The 18,259-nt window shown below is 50.6% G+C and overlaps 1 protein-coding gene across 1 annotated transcript in view; it reads right to left on the bottom strand.

The window, feature by feature from the left end:
- GALNT10 (polypeptide N-acetylgalactosaminyltransferase 10) overlaps positions 1-18,259 on the bottom strand; it is a 225,075-nt gene that overhangs the window by 19,700 nt on the left and 187,116 nt on the right. The window contains 2 exon segments of the mRNA XM_036848411.1: positions 12,171-12,288; positions 17,696-17,879. Of these exon segments, the coding sequence (XP_036704306.1) occupies positions 12,171-12,288; positions 17,696-17,879 (302 nt within the window).

Raw genomic sequence — 18,259 nt, 5'->3', positions numbered from 1 at the left:
TCCGTGCAAAAGAGCCTTTTCCACCTTGAACTGCTTGACAGGATACTGGGGATTCGGCTCCATATCTTGATTAATTCAGGGGCTCTAGAAGGGCTCCTTGCACACTTGAGGGGCCTCAGTCCCCCATCACTTCCTGCCAGCAACTGTCTCCTCCCCACCCCAGACGTACTCTGTCCTGGGCTTCCCACAAGGGATAGGCATGCGTGGGCCTGCAATTAGTGGAAATGCTGCCGGGAGAAATGCAATTATATTCTGATCTTGGGGAAGAAAAAAAAATCGAGCAAGTCAATAGAACAGAACATTGGTCTTGAGATAATGGGCTCCTGATGGTAGATTAATGTCAAGGCCAAGCCAAGAAGTTTATTTTCAAAGCAGGAGACATTGATCAGGCGCCAGCATCCTGTAACAGTGACTCTTCCTTTATACAAAGTGACTGATGTGGAAGCAATGTTTTTGCCTGGTGGATATTGCCCAGGTCGCCGCTGGGCTGCCCTTGCCTTTTGGAAGGCAGAGCAGCACTGAGCAGGTGGAGGACACCTTACCCTGCTCTATTTGTGAACGTCTCCTGGGCAGCTGACTAGGCCGGTGTCCAGCTCTCTCGACTCCATATTAAACTTGCATTAGCTAATGAGGCTGTGTCTCTGGCCCTGCTTGGCAGGGAACCTTCCTTTATGCAGACGGATTATCAATTTCCAAATCCTTCCCTGTGCTGTGACCTCGGGTTTCTTTGGCCCTGACCACGCTGGCCATCAGCCGGAAGGTTCCTGAGGGACCAGGGTGACCTTGATCTACTCAGAGGTTTGAGGCATCCAAAATGCCCTCAGATTCCTGGGATGTCTGCAGCCCAGGAGGAGTGCTGGCTTTGGACGATGGGTTTACTCCACGGCTTCCCTGCCCTGGACATGACTCACTGACGGCTGAGTCAGAACTCGAACTGCCTTTAGAGAGACGCACACCTGTTCAGCAAAAGCTGCTGCCAAGCCCTGAATCCTCTGGAAGCACCTCAGCAGTCTGAGAGGGGCCCAGCTCAGGGTACACTCAACCCTTCAGAACTCCCTCTGGCCCCCCAGAACACATCATACATAGCAGGCACCACCCCCGTGGTGTTCGCTGGTTATCTGGCAGGATCCCAAGACTGGAGGGGACTCTCCATCCCGGGACATGACAGAAGCTGGAGGCATGCAATTACACCATGACTTGCCGTGGGCTGGGGAGCTGGGCAGATCCGGTCCTGGACTCCAGGTTCAGCTCATGGCCCATGTCACCTCCCTGTGTACCTTCAGGCCCCCCACCTCCCTCCCTTCACAGCTGAGGCAGCAGCCACCCAAGACCCACAAAAACCACAGCACGGGGCGTTATGAGCAGACACTGTTCTCCGATCCCAACGCCACCAGTGCAGCCGTGTGACCTGGGGATGACAGTCACTGCTACCTTGCAAGGCTGCCGAGAGGGACTGAGACAAGCTGTGAAGAGCACTCAGCCTGATGCCTGGCCGTAGCGAACCTGATTAACGTCAGTCATTTCTATTTGCGAAAGAACGAGGAATACCACCACCTTGAAATGATACAGTATTTGCCCTTTTGCCCAACACCATGGTATTTTTTATCCTATGGCCTGATTTCCCAAATGGATAAAGTGAAGCTCAGAGACATGATGTAGTTTTTCAAACTACTACTTGGTGGCAGAACCTGCAACTGACCAGGAGAACGACAGTGCCAGGCGGGTGGGGTACAGTCACGGGGCTTGGTTGCCCGAGGGTCTTCTCCTCTCCCCCAAGTGATACACCGGCAGGAGAAGAGCCCAGCTGGTGGCGGAGAGAAGGGGAGAGCCTCACAGAGCTGGCAGCAGCTGCAACCGTGTTTGGCCGGGACCCCATCATATATGGATGGGGACAAAGACAGGCCACTGAGACGACATCTTGCAGCCCCTCTCTGCTGACAGCTTTCTTCCCTCCCTCCCCTCCATGCCCTTCCTAGTCTCCACCCCCGCGGGGGGTGCAGCTGTCTGCTCCGGGAGCCTTGTTCCACCATAAGGAGTTTCCAAACACACCCTGCCATCTCATTCCTTGGTGCTGTTTTCTCCTGTGGATCAGTCTTCTCCCTGGAAGCACCATGCCACTAGACAAGTACAAATCTAATTGTAAAAGCTTGCTCCCCATCCATTTTCATTGCTGCTTTGATTTATTTTATTAGCAAACTTCTTTTGTGTGCTGACAGGCTTCATTACAGTGTCTATAAAAGACAATTACTCGCTCTTACCTCCTAAACTGAGGAGGAAAGAAGCGAGTGGTGATGAGCATCAGGAAGACACAGTGGGCCCCGGTGAGTGCGTGGCGAAGGGGCCGTCCTGCTGAGGGGACCGCGAGTGAGCAGCGGCGGGGCGAAACCTCTCTCTCAAGGGAACGGCTGCCTGGAAACCAATCAGTAATGGATGGGCACCCTACCTGCCCAGGGAGGGGAGAAGACACCAGTCAGCCATGGCTTTTGCGCCTGGCAGCTCGGCTGAGGACCCCGATGAAGTCCAAACCCTGTTCAGTTGCGCTTGGGAGCTGCACCATTAATACGCAATTAAAAGAATAATCGTCACCATTATCCTGCATTATCTGTGAGCTTAGGAAGAACATAGGGTAGCCGGGATGAGCTCGGTTCTGGCTCTTAAGCAAGCTTTATGAATCTGAAAGCCTCAGTTTCCTCACCTGCAATATGGGATGTATTATTGTGCCTCCCTCCTAGGGTTGTGATGAGGCTGGAATGAGGTAATTCTGAAGCACAGAGGACTCTGAGCAATCCTAATGGTGCTACCTGGGCACGTGGTGGCTGGCGCTACTGGTGGAGGGCGCCACACATATGCCACGCAATTTCCCTTCAGAAAAGAAGGAATGGCGTTGGATCCATGTCTTCTGGAAGTGCATATGATTTTGAACATATTAGTTTGTTTCGAACAACAAGATACTGTTTCAGGAAGTCTCACCAGCATGAAAGGATCCCACTCATGTTCATTTTAGATGCTTATACTGATTACAGGGTACAGTTGGTAAAAGAGCAGGAAAAAACCCAATTTTATTTTTCTTTTAAAAATCCATTTAAATTTACTTCTAGGTCAATATATGATTTTATATAATATAGTTTTAAGCATATGTGTATCTAAATTAATAAATTGAATATTTGACTGTTTCAACAATATCCTGGGGCTTCCCTGGTGGTGCAGTGGTTAAGAATCCGCCTGCCAATGCAGGGGATACGGGTTCGAGCCCTGGTCCGGGAGGATCCCACATGCCGCGGAGCAACTAAGCCCATGTGCCACAACTACTGAGCCTGTGCTCTGGAGCCCACGAGCCACAACTACTGAGCCTGCGTGCTGTAACTACTGAAGCCCGCGCACCTAGAGGCCATGCTCTGCAACAAGAGAAGCCACTGCAATGAGCAGCCTGTGCGCCGCCAACGAAGAGTAGCCCCTGATCGCCGCAGCTAGAGAAAGCTCGTGTGCAGCAACGAAGACCCAATGCAGCCAAAAAGAAATTAATTAATTAATTAAAAAAAGAAAAGCAATATCCTGAGGTGTTTATAGTCAACTTGGCCAAAAAATGGGGGGTGCTTGCCTTACATTAGGGCTTTTTTTTTCTTTAATAAATGAATTCAGTTAAGTTGCAGCATCTATTAGATTTTGGCTCATATTTGAAATAGTGCAATCTCCCAACCACCCAGTGAGGGAGGTATTGGCATGCCTCTTACACATGAGGAAAGCGAGGCCTAGCGAGGTCCAGTGCCTTCCCCAGGGCTCCTCAGCTCATAAGTGGCAGAGCCCAGAGTGGAATCTGGGGTGGGGGGCCCCCAGAACTAGGCAGATCTGAGACTGCACCTTTGATCTTTCTAAAGCCTGGTCCTGACCCTATCATGGTCTTCCACAAAGACCCCTCTTGGCACTTGTATTATCTGCAGGACAAAGGGGTCACCCTGGGCTTGCGGTCAAGGCCTCTGCCCCCTGCTCCGGTCACCTCCGATCACCTCCACACCCCCTGGACGCCACGTGTGGAGGCTGCTGAGAGCCAGCTGCAGTGCACTCACATTTCTGCTCTCTTGGGCACATGTGCTTTTCTTTCCATGATCAATGCAGCCCAGTACAAACATTCATTCATTCATTCATTCACACATAGCCTGGTCATTGGTCAGCCTTGCTCTAAAACCCTGTTGGAAGAGATGGAACAGAAACTGGCAGCCAAGTGTGGACCCAATGATATAGAGCCTTGAAAGTGGGGTGAAGGTGTTGGTACCTGTGGGCCAACCTGCCAACCAACCTACCCATTACTCTATCTTTCCGCATCCCAGCCTGAGCATCCGCTCTGTACAAGACCTTACCTACTGATTACAGCCACGATTTTCAGTCTTGAGTGAGCATCAGAATCACCCGGAGAGCTTGCTAAAGCACAGACCGCTGGGTCCCATCCCTAGGATGTCTGACTCAGCAGGTCTGCGTGGGATCTGAGAATTTACGTTTCCAACAAGTTCCCAGGTGATGCTGGTGCTGCTGGGCGGGGGACCACACTCTGAGAACTAGTGCCTCCTGGATTAGTGACAGCCCCTCTCAGGACAATGGTGCCTGCCAGTTCACACTGAGTCTCTAGACAGCCCTGTGAGTTTGGGGTTATTAGTGTCCTTTCAATGAGGAAATAAAGGTTCAGCAGAAAGGGCAGGTGAACTGTCCCAGGTCTCACTCAGAGTTCATTCCAGAGCTGGGACCGGAGCCAAGGTCTTTGGCCTCTGTCTTGCCGGCCTCAAAGCTCCTTCCACGCCTGTTTTCCTGCAACTGCAGCCCATACACATCGACCACAATGCCGACATTAACAGCTATCATAATCGATTATTTACAGTATGCCAGGCGCTGAGCTAAGCTTTTAACACATTTTGATTAATAGCATGCTCACACCCACACTATGCAATAAGGATCATTCTATTGCCACTTTACAAGAAGTCCAGAGAGGTTAAGTCACTTTCCCAAGGTCACACAGCCACTAGCTGATGGAGCTTTCACCTGAACCCAGGTGGTTTGATTCCAAAGCCAATGTACTATGCCGCGCCGTTCTGCCTACTTTTTTAACACGAAGGTTCTGATCCAAACAGCTACCACTCACTGACTGCCTTCTTTTTGTCTGTCTCCAGGCTAAACAAACGTTTTATACCATTTAGTTTTTTATTTTGGCCTCACCTTGTGGCATGTGGGATCCCTGACCAGGGATCCAACCTGTGCCCCTGCACTGAGAGCATGGAGTCTTAACCACTGGACTGCCGGGGAAGGCCCTACCATTTAGTTTTTATAACAAACCTCTGAAGAAGTTCTTATCTCCATTTTTAGCAATAAAAGACCGAGGCATGAAGAGATGGGCGCGTGGCTGGTTAGGGAGCGATGTACTGCAGGTGACCCTCGGGCTTCCGAGCCGTCTTCCTGGAGGAATGGTGGGAGGGGCAGGTGCCCACAGACAGAGACACTCATGGAATTTCAAATGGCTGCTCAAAGTCAGGAGCAGAACGCCTTCCCTGTTCTTGGCAGACAGCTCTTAGAAAGTCTGGGTACGTGTGGCTGGGAGGAAAATGCTGCATGCGGCAGAGCAAGTTCCCAGCATCCTCGGATAACCCAGCGAAGGAAGGAGCTAGCGCCGGGTTCCCGGCAGCGACACTGCAGCTGGTCTGAGTCAGAGGGGGCTGGGAGGGGGTGGTGGAAGGGATGGGGAGAGGCGATGGCAGGCTGGCACTTGCGTGGGGGCCCCGAAGGCCCTCCTGGGCAGCAACTTAACCCCCTCAGGGCTGGTCCTGACTTCCGGGGCCTCCCTGTAGCAGTGGCCTCTCTCCAGGCTGCCCCCTCCCTCCAGGTGGAATGAGATGAGCAGTGGGCTTAGAGTCAGGACATCTGGGATTTAGCCCTGGCTCTGCCACCTTCCAGCTGAGGGACCCTGGCCCTGTCCGCTAAGAACTTGGGGCATCAGGTCACAACATCACTCCTCACCCGTTTCTGGTGTGCATACTACTTTCTTTTCATACACCCTATTTCACTCAACCCTCCTGATGACACATGAGTTTCAAGGAAGGAAAATCTGAGAGTTTCCTTTCTTTAAATCTGCCCACGGCAGTCTGGGGCTGGGTTGGCCTTTGGTAACTGTGTCAGTGTTGGGACTATGCAGACCCACCCACCACTGAGGCCTCCTGCCTCTGCTCAGATGTGGTGGGTTTCCCTCTCGGAACAAGGCTCTCCCTCGTTCCCTCGTGTGGCTTTCTGTCACTCCCTTGCTCAAGCGAGCCTGCCCCAAGGGACCCTCTGAACGTCTCCATCTTTCTCTCCAAGGGCAGCAGGCTGCTGCCCTTGCCTCCTGGAGCAGACCCTGCAGAGGTGCGCTTGGGGTCTCCATCCTTCCCTGGGGGTCTCCTCACCGTGACTCCCTTCTCTGTAGACCTCACTTGGGGGAGAATCTCATCCCTGAACTTGCAAATGGCCCAAACGAAGCACTGGGATGTGTATGGGGTGGGGGGGGGGGGGGGGGCCGGGAGGCTGAAGAAACAACAGTCTTCCCTTCTTCTCGGTTAAAAAAAATATTAATTTTTCTCCTGATTACAGAAGTGATATGTACTGATGATGAATGCATTCAGTGTTACAGAAACAATGAAGCAGAAAGGGACAGCCACACTGTAGCCCTCCCACCCCCGATGCCCCAAGGGACGGGAAGCTTTCGTAGCACCGTGGGTCAGAGTACATCAAGGCAAAGGATCAGTCTGAAGTCAGACAGCAGGGCTGAAATCCCTGTTCCAACCACATGACATTGTGGAAGGATTTAACCTAAGACTCAGTTTCCTCATCTATAAAATGGGGGGGCATGGGGCCCCACGTTACTGCATGTGGGTGCTCAGTAAACGTTAGCTGGTAGAAGGAGATTCTTCTCAGTTTTTTTGTTTGTTTGTTTGCATTTGTCATATTTTTAAGATTAAACACGAGACTATATATACATACATAAAAACAAAATTTTCACATCTTTTAAAACTTAATTTTGGAGGCATCTAACTTCTTTTACATAATATTTCACTGTTGGGATATGCTCTAACTTATTTATGCCCTAAGGATGTACATTTAGGTCATTTTCAGTCTTCCCCTTTTGTAAGTAATGCTTCAACAGATAGCTCCTACCTCAATCTTTACTCTGTCTCTCTTGGCTAAACTCCTGGGCGTGAAATTTTGGGTAAAAGAATGTGCTTGCTTTGACATGTAATGGATTTTGCCAAATTGCTAACAAAAGATATATCCACTTACATTGCCCCAAGGCCCACATCTTTCTCACGCCAGCTCAGCCGTGTTGTCCCGTGGACACTTCTTCTCTCCTGGACCTCAAAGTTGAAGACGTCCTAACCTCAGCCTCCTGGGGACACTGTGCAGGTCCCTTTTCTGCTGGTCCTGCCACCACCACCTCTAATCCAACCACCCTCGCATCCATGTAAGGCCAAGGGCTTTCTCCACAGCATCTTATCTGAGCCTCTCTTGGGTAGGAAGGAAAACTCTATCAGCACCATCTGGGATGTGAGGGCCAGAGAGATCAGGCAATTGGTCCAGGGTCTCCAGGTAGACAGAGAGCAGAGATGAGAAGCCAGTGCCCTGCCTTCTCACTGAGTACCTTTCCCGCCACATCGCCATTACCCAAAGATGCAGATGTAAGCCTGGGAAGGGCAGGATGAAGGAAGTTGTATCAGATAGGAATTGATGCCGCTAACAGTTATTTAAAACACCTATTATGGGCCAGAAACTGGGGTACAGAGATGGACAAAACCCACTCCCTACCTCGAGGGAGCTCAGAGTGCAGTGGGGGAGACAGGCCAACCCTTGGGTCATGTCAACAGGAGGTACTGGGTGCCATGCTGGGAGTGACATTGGGGTGGTCCCTAAGCATCACAGGGAGCTCAGGTAAGGCTGAGAGGACGCCATATAGATGAGCCGAACCCAGAAGGATGACTGTGGGTTGGCCAGACTAAGGAAGGGCATTTCAGGAAAAATGAACAGTGCGTGCCTCCAAAGATAGCCAGGCATGTGAGCCTGGGGCTTGTAAGCAGTTCCGTGTGGCTGGGTGAGGTGGACACCTGTGGTCTGCCCTGCCCCACCTCCATTCCCCCTTCTGCACACAATGCCCGGACTTTCCTTCAGGGAACCAGCTCATCCCACTTTCCTAGCTCCAGGATGGGCATGTGACCAATCAGACTCAGACTGCAGCTGACGGATCAGAACATTGCTCAGGGAGGGGCAAGGGACCAGAAGGCCAATGAGACTTGACTTGGGGACTTACTACAGGAATGATGGGAAACAGAAACTCTTTTCCCACTGGGCTGCTGGGTATTTCCACAAGGGAAAACTTGCCTGAGAGGAAAGCCAACCCAGATGAAAGCAGAGCTGAGGGACTAAGCGAGATGGAGACTAGATGAGATGGGTTAGTCCCTGGATCCAGCCGGGCCTGGAGGATCTACCCTGGAATTTCAGCTGTGTGGGCCAATCAATTCTAATTTTTTTGCTTAAGTCAGATTGGGGTCAGATTGACCAGGATTTTGGTTACCTGTTACCAAGAGTCCAGACTAATGCAATGCGGAGGAGAGTGGAGAGAAAGCAAGGGATGGTAAGCAGCTCATGGAGGTGGGTGTAGGCCAGGCTACAGGGTTAAAGATTTATCCGACCACTAGAACTGGGAAGAGTCTAACTGCCAAGCAGGAGAACTCTCATATGTGACCGTGCCTTTTGGAAACAGAAGCTCTGTCAGCTAAGAGAGAGAGAGAGGGAAAAAAAAAAGAGTCAATGACTCTCCTAGAAATTTCAGAGCCTTCGGAACATCTTTTCTGGGGTTTTCCCATCAGGATAGATGGCCTGGTCTGAAATTGGAACCAAATTATTAATCCATCAGCCCTGATGGCACGTATCAATTTGTCTTTTTTTTTTTTTTTTAACGTATCAATTTATCTTAATTTCTGAAAATACACTCATGCCTTTCAGACCAGTCTCTCTTCTCTGTCACCAAGAAGAAAAGGGATCTCAGCAGAGATTAATCAGAGGGAATTTGGCCCTTCATAAATGCCCTGCTCTGGCTGAAACAGAACACCCGGCATTCCAGGGAGGCGTTGCCGGCAGATGAACGGGCTCTCCTGTGGGCAGGCCTTCCGCAGGGGCCCGGGAGACAGTGCACTGGCAGAGGGGCTGCCGCCAGCTCCAGGAACTCGCGCTCTCAAAGCCCGGAGAGAGAAAGCCCAGGGAGAAATGTCTCCCTTCCAGACCTGGGGACTCCTCATTACACTGTCTCATTTCCTCTCCAGAGTGAAGAGGATAATTGGATCAAATGGCAACAGGAGCCAGCCTCCCTCCCCCTCCCGGATGAGGGACTTCCAATACGGCTTCATTACCGTGTCTTTTGTAAATAAACTGTGGTGGGAAAATGCCAGTTGCTCTACCATAATTGCCTGATGAGCATCATCAAATGGGTCTTTGAAACGCACAGACTGAAATCATTTTGGGTTTAGAAACTCCTTTGTGCTCATTTTTCTCCAATCACCCTTCTCCACGGAGGGAGTTTCTGAAGGGGGACTTCTTGACCAAGGAGGCTGGTTCTGGCCAGTATTACACCTGCTCTGAGTATTCAACCAACAATTATTTATTAAGTGCCTTCTCCCTGTCAGGCAATCCTTTTGGTTCTTGGGATACAACAGACAAAGATCGTTACCCTATTGAAGTTTACATTCTGGTGAGAACTCAGAACACTGATGTGCCCATTTCTGGGAACAAACTTAGTAGAAAACTTCATAAATTAAGTTTGTTTAATTGACAGATTGAGGAACTGTGAGGTTAAAACTCTTCTGATTCCTTGTATGTGATTCCACTGTAAGGATGTGACATTTGGAAAATTAGATTGCATGGGCTAGGGATACTAAATAAATGACATATGTGTCATCACCCGCCAAACCTGCACCCAGGGCAGACATCACTAATCAATCACCACTCCTCTTCTGATAAGCTCAGACACAGCCTTGCAATACATATTAACACAGAACTGGGGCAGCTCCTACTGATGGATCAGAGTTGGCTGGGAGAGCAAACCTATATCTGACTTAGACTGTTACTAGTTCACTTCATTGAGAGGCTGCAGGATATCCTAGTAAGTTAACCCCAGGAGGAGGCAAAAACTGAGAAGAAAGAGTAAGAGATTACAGCCAACCTCTTAGGCTAGTTTTCCTCTCAAGTGCTCTCACGTCCCTGCAGAGGCCTATACAACACAGCGGGTGAGAGCATGGGCTTTGCAGTTGGGCAGACCTGGGTTCAGGTCCTGGTTCTCTTAGTTTCAACTGTGTGGGACCTGGGTCTGAGTTCCACTTGCCCCCCTGTGAAATGTTTATAATAATGATACCACCCTCCTAGGGTTGCTTTGAGGATTAAATAAGCCAACACTTGTGAAGGGCTCCACACAGGGTCCTGCCAGCTCTGATCACGGCTGCACTTGAGTTGCTGCACACCAGGGTGGATGCACAGTTGTTGACAGCTGGCATCTGCTCTGATTGGTTGGTGCTTGTGTCATCATTGTTGTTAAATATTTTTAATATCACCCCTGGATTTTAATATTAGTTTTATTTAGGGGGCTGGCCCCCTTATGGGAGACAACTTCAGAAGTCTGAAGGTAAAATGGACATAGACTGCCTTTCAAACCAAAATAATGTCTCAGTAGAATTCCAGGTTGTTTTCTTGCTAATCAAGAATTTATGTCCCCCAGTTCTGAACTGCTCACCCAGTGGCGTACACGAGGACAATGACAATAATGAAAATAATTTTTAGGATATTTATTAAGAAGCACCTAACAAGAATGGACTTATTTAATCCTCTCAACAACCCTGTGAGAACTAAAGTATCATTAAACCCATTTTATGGAAGCAGAAACTGAGGCTCAGTGAGGTTAAGGATTCTTTGTCCAAGATCACACAGCTGGTACGAAGTAGCAGAGCTACGACCCGACCTAGGCAATCTAACCCCAGCGCCGAAACCTTAATTGCCATGTGTGACAATGGTCCTTTGCATAAGAAGTTGATGCCCGACTTGGCAGGCATCCGGGTTGTGTATTCACAGGGCTCAGCCCAGTTATGCTGCTGGCCATCCCTCATGGGTTGGGGATATGCCTTACCAGGGGTTCTAGGGGTGTTAGAAGCAGGCCCTGGCCGACCACAGGGGCACAGGACAAGCTAACCTTCCCCTCAGAGGGACTAAGCCTCTGTTCTTCACTTGAGATCAATACAAAAATCCCACAAAAAGGGGAAGAATGGGGCCTCAGTAGTTTGCATAGTTAACTAGTAACCACCACCTTCTTTACCACCATTGTCAGAAACTTCTACAGCACATGGGCTGGTCTAATAGGTTACAGTAAATATATTTTCACTGACTCTTTAATAATTTCTACCAGTTATTAATTGGTTGTGTCCCCAGGTTGGGTGCTAACCACTTTCTAGATATTATCTCATTTAATCTTCACAAAAGCTCTGTAAAGTAGGTAGTATGATTATTCTCTTAGATGAGGGAAGAAAGCATGGAGAGGTAATCTAACTTGCCCAAAGTCACACAGCTACTGAGTGATGGAGTTGGAACTGGAACCCAGGCTTCTCTGACCCCACAACTCAAGCTCTTAGCCCCTGGTCTCTGTACATCAAACTCCAGCAGAGACAGATACAAAGGGAAGACTCGAGAGGGGTGGCCAGGAACCACTAAAGACAAGTTGGCTTCTGTGAGGCCAGGGGACCATTGTCAGAGCAGAGCTTCCTGCCAGCCCACGTGTCTTGTTCGGCCGTTGTGCTCTCTCTTCCCCTCTGCTGGTCTGCTGGGCGTCTCAATGGGAGACACACCATCTCTAGTGGAAGTGAGGCCTGTCTTATTCCAACACTGTCATCTGAGAAGGGACAACGCAAGGCAAACACCAGCCAGAGCTGTGGCTGAGGCCAGCCTGTGGCAACCTGAGGGTCTCCATGCTGCCGCCTCCGCTCCGCCCCCCTACCAACACACACACAGCAAGCAGTGGCTGGCGGCTCCTGACTTGTTCACCAGGCTCAGACAGGCGCTAAGCAGGCAGCCTGCCAGGACAGGCGCCACGGGCACCCTGCCAAGGACAAGGGGGCTTCCCGAGAGCTCACCTTGAACGAGATTTCGTACTGCTCCCCTCCCCAGATCTCCAAGCCTGGGTCGTACCCGCCCAGCTCCCAGAACCACTTCCGATCCACGGCGAACAGTCCGCCGGCCATCACGGGAGACCTGCGGGAAGAAGAACCTGGTGTGAAGACGCGGACGTCCTGGCCGTGTGCTCCTTGGGTATCCTGCTCTCGGACACTGCTGTTCTCCCGGGGGTGATGCCCCCAGCTGCTCTGTGAACACAGCCCACTTGTCCAGCAGCGAATCCAAAGCCCTTCTGAGTGAGGCCCCTGGCTTTCTTCCTTCTTGCCTATACTTCTTCATAAATGCTACATTTTAACCAATGGACCCAAAATTCCTTTACGTGGTTAACACCTAAGAATACTTGTGAAATGAAATCATAGTGCTTTTTTCCTGTGGGCCTTGTAGCTGTACCATATATATATTTATATATATATATATTTATATATATATATATATATATATGCATATCTATATCTAATCTCTAGCCCTCCCATTGATTAAATGGTCTGAATCAGGTCTTTCCAAGCCTGTCTAGACTGTAGAATGTCTTAGAGAGATGAAAACACATACAGCTTCCTGGGCCCGACCCCAGACCTACAAAACAGTCCCTGGGGGAATGGAGCTTAGGAGTCTGTGTTTTTGGATAAGATTGTTTGATGATTCTCACTCTGTAATCCCAGCATAGATATTTTTTTTTTCTGCTGAGAGTTTATAGAAGAAGCCACAGTCACTGTTCTTTCAGTTAAACTGGGATAAGATTAACTCCGCTCATTCATTCTCTCATTCGTTTCTTCATCGAGTACCGGCTGAGAAGCAGATGCTGGAAGAATTTGGAGGTAAATCAGGGTCAGACGGAATCCTCAGGGGATGCCAGCATGGCAGGGCAGCCACCTCAGGATAGGAGGGCCCAGAAGACAGGTGGGGTGTAACAAGGGCCTCTGGGAGGTGCAGCCAGCACTACGGGAAAGGAGGGAGCGTCTGCCTCCAGGTTTTCGGGGTGAGGAGGGAAGCTGAGGCAAGAGTCAAGGAAGGATGCTCAGAGGGGTGGCATTCGAGGTGGCTAGGAACAAGGTGGGAGCTTGGGGGAGGGGAAGGCACCCAGGAGGAGAAAGCACGAGCTCGGGGGCAGAGATGATCAAGCGTGGGGTGTGGCTTGCCCGAGTTCCCCATGGCGCCATCCGCGGGGCCAGCACCTGGGAGGGGCCACCAGTGTTTGCTGTGTGAAAAGCTCTCTGCGTGGCTGTGGCCCTGTCTGACTCCACTGGAAAACTCCAAACCCTCCAAGAAAAACCATTCCAGCAGCAACCTCCGCAGCCCCTCCTGGTTTGGGGAACTGCACGCTCAGGGGAAGTGGACTGACTTGGAAAGAGGTGAGTTAACCCACACGCCTTGCGAGGCTTCCTGCAGTAGATGGGCCCTGATAGCACAGGAGGGGACCCCTTTAGAAAGGACTCCCTTGATCACTGACCCAGGCCTTGAATCTGCCAGGCGCCGTACTGAGCTAATTTATTACCAAAATGAATTTACTCCTCACGTTGACCTCATGAGCCCGGATCAGAAACGGGGAAATCCTCACTGCAACCTCAGCTCTCCCCAAACCTGTGGTGGGGTCTGGGGTGAAGATTTTAGCCCCGGAACCCTGTGCTGCTGGGTACGGGAGCCACTGGCCACATGCGGCTTACTGACACTTGCAGTGTGGCTGGTCTGAACTGAGAGGTGCTGGCAGTGTGAGATACACACTGGATTTCCCAGACAATGTGAAGAACAGAGAAGATCTCATTCATAATTTCAAACAGTTGGTCACATGTTAAAATGAGAATATTCTAGATATACTGGGTTAAATGAAATACATTACTAAAATGAATTTTATCTGCTTCCCTTTACCTTTTTTTAACGTGGCTATGAGGACATTCAGAAGTACATATGTGAGTCGCATTATACTTCTGTAGGACAGTGCTGATTTAACCCCTTTGAGCTGGTTTCCCCATCTACACAGCGACATAGAGCTACACTTGCTAGCTCACATTGCTAGTAAACTTTTGAAAGTATCCAGTACTATAGGAAAGTAAGGTGTTAGTAGTATCAACTTTCTTCTGTCTTATGAAGGTTGTAGGGTTTCGGGTTTTTCTGGCTGGAGCCGTGATGCTTGGAGGGCAGAGAGTGCTTCTGGCTCGGTGCTTCATGGGAAATCAAACCTAAGACTCTGCACAAAAACATCAGCCTGGGTGGACGCCAGCGGCAGGGGCCGTGGTAGGATAGGTAGGATATTAGCTGTAAGGCATTTTGGATGCTCGAGGCTTCACCTCCAGAGGGAGGCCTCTCCTCTAGCCTGGTCTGTTTTCTGCTGTGTTCAACAGTAACAATAACAACAATTCTGAGCATCTAGTGTGTGCCACTCACCTCACCAACATCACCAGCTCTCACAAAGCCCTATTACTAGCCCTCTTCTCACACGGAGAAATCTGAAAATCAGAAATGCTATATGCTCTGCTCAAGGGCATGTAGTTAGTAAGTGGATGAGCTGCCACCAAAGCCTGTGTCTTTCAAATATCATGACACGGCTCTGTGCCTACAGCGTGCCCACTTGCCGAGCACCATGGGGAGGTGTGCAGACAATGACCAGGATTTCTTAGTGGCCTGTTCCTGGGGTTTTGTCCGAGTGCAACACAGAAGAGAGACTTCTGGAAGGAACTGGATGGTACAAAGGATGGAGAGTCCCTCGGGAAGCATCTGGGCCAGAGGCTCTCAAACTTGGCCATATGTCAGCATCATCTGGGAACTGATGCCTAAATTCCCCACCCTGAGACTCTGGTGTAACTGGACTCAGGGGCAGCCTGGGTGGTTCTTCTTCTTCTTCTTTTTAAAAAATTTTTATTGGGGTACAGCTGATTTACAATGTTGTGTTAGTTTCAGGTGTACAGCAAAGTGAATCTGTTATACGTCTTCTTATTCTTTGTTTTAAATAAACTCCCCAGGTGATGGCACCATGCAGCCAGGGTTGAGAGTCCCTGCTCTAGGGCTGGGCCAACCCCTTTAATATCCAGACGAGGAGACTGAGACTGCAGACAAAACTAGCTGGGCCTCTGCTTCTAACCAGCTGCACGACCTGCACCCACCCCTCCCTCATCCTGCAACGAGGAGACTGAATGGGCCAAGACCCACCATTATGTACCTTTCAAATCTAGGGCCTATGAGTCGGCTTATGGCAAAGATTCAAACCATAAAAGGGGGTTCTGGTTACCCTAAAAATTCCATTTCCTGGAGCAGCCTGCCTAACCTCAGCCTCTGCTACGTGTCACCTTGGGCAAGTGTCGTTTCTTCTCTGAACCACAGGATCCCCATCAGTCAAGTGGAGAGAGTTCCACCAACACCCAAGGGCATGTTTTGAGAATCAAGCACGGTCATGTCAGCTGGAACTGCTTTGCCAAGTCAGGCCAAATGTTAGTTACTCCTGTTATTAGCATTCTTCTCCAAGAATTTAGGACAACTGGGGGCCGACTCTGGGGCATACTGGGGTAGGACCTGGCTGCATGATGTGGTGTCGGCTAAACCGTATCTGTGGCCTAAGAAGGGCTCTAATAGTAGTGTTTGACCATGTTTAGGATACAGGAGGTCAGGACCAGAGCACAAACGTCTGGCCTGCTGAGGAAGCACGGGGGATCCACTCACGCCCTCCACTCTCAGCTCATGCTACTCTCTTGCCCCGGTCACCTTCCATTTCCTCAAGCAAGCCCACCTCTTCCTAGCTCTGAGCCTTCCCTGGGGCTCACAGCATTAGGGGCCCCCCAGAAACCCTGGGTGCACTGCGCCCATGAAGATGGCTGAGCCGCCAACAGCCCCTCTTTCTCAGATGGGGAGGGTGAGGCAGAGCAGCTGGACTTCACTGGGGCTAAGCCGTGGTTAGGCAGGGGTGGTAGACAGAATAATGGCCTCCCAAAGAAGCCAATGTCCTAATTCCCGGGGCCTGTGACTCTGCTGCCTTACACAGCAAAGGGCCTTTGCAAGGGTGACTAAGTGAAGGATCTTGAGAAGGGGAGATTATCCTGGGTTACCTGGATAGGTCCAATGTAATCACAAGGGTCCTTATAAGTGAAGAAAGAGGCAGGGAGGTCAGAGTCAGAGAAGGAGACGTGATGATGGAAGCAAGAGACTGGGAGAGGGAAGGGGGAGGGAGGTGTAGGGGGAGACAAGGAGAGGGAGCAGGGGAAGACTGGAAGATGTTATGTTGCTGGCTTTGAAGATGGAGGGAGCCATGAGGCAAAGAATGTGAGCAGCCTCTAGAAGCTGGAAAAGGCAAGTGGATCCCTTCCTGGGGCACCAGGAGGAAACGCAGCACTGCCAACACTAAATCAGTAAGACCCTTTCAGACTTCTGACCTCCAGAACTTTAAGAGAATAAAGTTGTGTCGTTTTATTTTATTTATTTATTTATTGGCTGCGCCGCGCGGCATCTTAGTTCCCTGACCAGGGATTGAGCCCGCGCCCCCTGCAGTGGAAGCGCGCCGCTCCAACCCCTGGACCACCAGGGAAGTCCCTGTGTTGTTTAATAAGCCAGTAAGCTTGTGGTAATTTATTACTGCAGCGACAATTAGGAAACTAATCAGGAAACCAATACAGCTGGAGAGGCTGGACTTTGGCTTTGTACCCAGAGGTCTTTCCACACCTCTGGCAGGAGAGCTGGAGTGGCTCACGTGACAGCTGCAGGGATGGCGAGCCCACCGTGGGAGAAAAGACCCTTCTGGAGCTTGGGGTACGAGAGGGGCACTGGGCTCTGTTTCTGGCTTAGCCACTAGCCCACTGTGTCCCCAGGGAAGCCCCTCCCTGTCCTGGAGCCCGAGTCTCCTCATCTGCAAGGGGTTGGAGTCCGTTACCTGTAGGCTCCGTCTAGCTCTGCCATTCCAGGATGCTACGGGTCCGGTCCACACACCCGCACCCCACACTTCCACCGTGGGACAAGCTATTTCCCTGATACTTCCAAGAGGGTGTAACCGATGGATGGGAAAGTCGGCTCCAGAGGCAGACAGACCTGCCAGGCACGGAGCCTTTGCCGCTTCACAGCTGCGTGACCTGGACAGGCTGCTTAACCTCTTGGAGCCTTGGTGTCCCCATTTGGAAAACATGGATCATAATTTTTACTACATACGCTGTTGGAGGTTAAATAGGATCAGCGTGTAGTGTGCTCGGCACTGCGCCTGGCACTTAGAAAGTGTGCAATAAATGGTGGTGACAACGACAATGACAATGATGATGTTGATGATTACAACTGGGTGCTAGGCTTGCCACCCGGGCTGGCAGTCCTCGGGGTGGGCAAGGAAGAGGTGATCAGCTTGGTGGTCCGTGAGCCAAGGCTCTGTGACGAGCTGGGAGGGACTGTGCTTCTGTTGGGGACGTCTGCCCTGGCTCCCCTGCACTGGACTTTTGGGGGAGGTGGCAATCCTGAGTTGTGTGTGTTGGGGAGGGCTCCCTGGGGTCAGCCACTGGGACCGGCCTGGGTCACTTGTACTTACTCAAATGGGTCGCTGGGGTCAGCTTTCTGCAGTTCTGGAGGGATCGGGATCCGCTTATAGTACATCTCCCAGTCAAAGGCGCCCCGCATGGCATCCCCCGCCTGCGTCTCATACCGGAAGTCATCGTGGTCAATCACATCGATCATTGGGCACACAATGGTCTTGCGGTTCCGAGCAATGCGGTCTGAAGAAGCCAAGAGATGCCCATTAGGGAGGCCGGATGGGAGAGCAGCTACATGCAGCTATGACCCTGCTCTGCAACTTATTCACATTTTTAACATGTTTCCTGGGTGATTTCTCTGAACACTCGAGTTTGAGAATCCGTGAGGAAGAAAGCACACAAGTTTTAAGCAAGATGGACCAGGGCTCCCAGCCCATCCTGCTATCCATTGAGAGGGCCCTGGGCCAGCTACATAAATGACATCTCAGCCTCAGCATTCTCCTCTGTGAAATGGGGAGAAGAGGGTCTGGTTGCAGGAGTACTGGATACAGTAATGCTTGAAGGTGTTGAGCACAGGTGTCTGTCATGCTCCGCATCGCTATGGAAAGAGATTAACTTCCTTC

This window comes from Balaenoptera musculus, chromosome 3 (assembly GCF_009873245.2).
Source record: "Balaenoptera musculus isolate JJ_BM4_2016_0621 chromosome 3, mBalMus1.pri.v3, whole genome shotgun sequence".
In the NCBI taxonomy this organism is placed as follows: domain Eukaryota; kingdom Metazoa; phylum Chordata; class Mammalia; order Artiodactyla; family Balaenopteridae; genus Balaenoptera; species Balaenoptera musculus.
The sequence above is the reverse complement of the archived record's forward strand: the minus strand, read 5'-3'. Positions and strand labels throughout refer to the sequence as shown.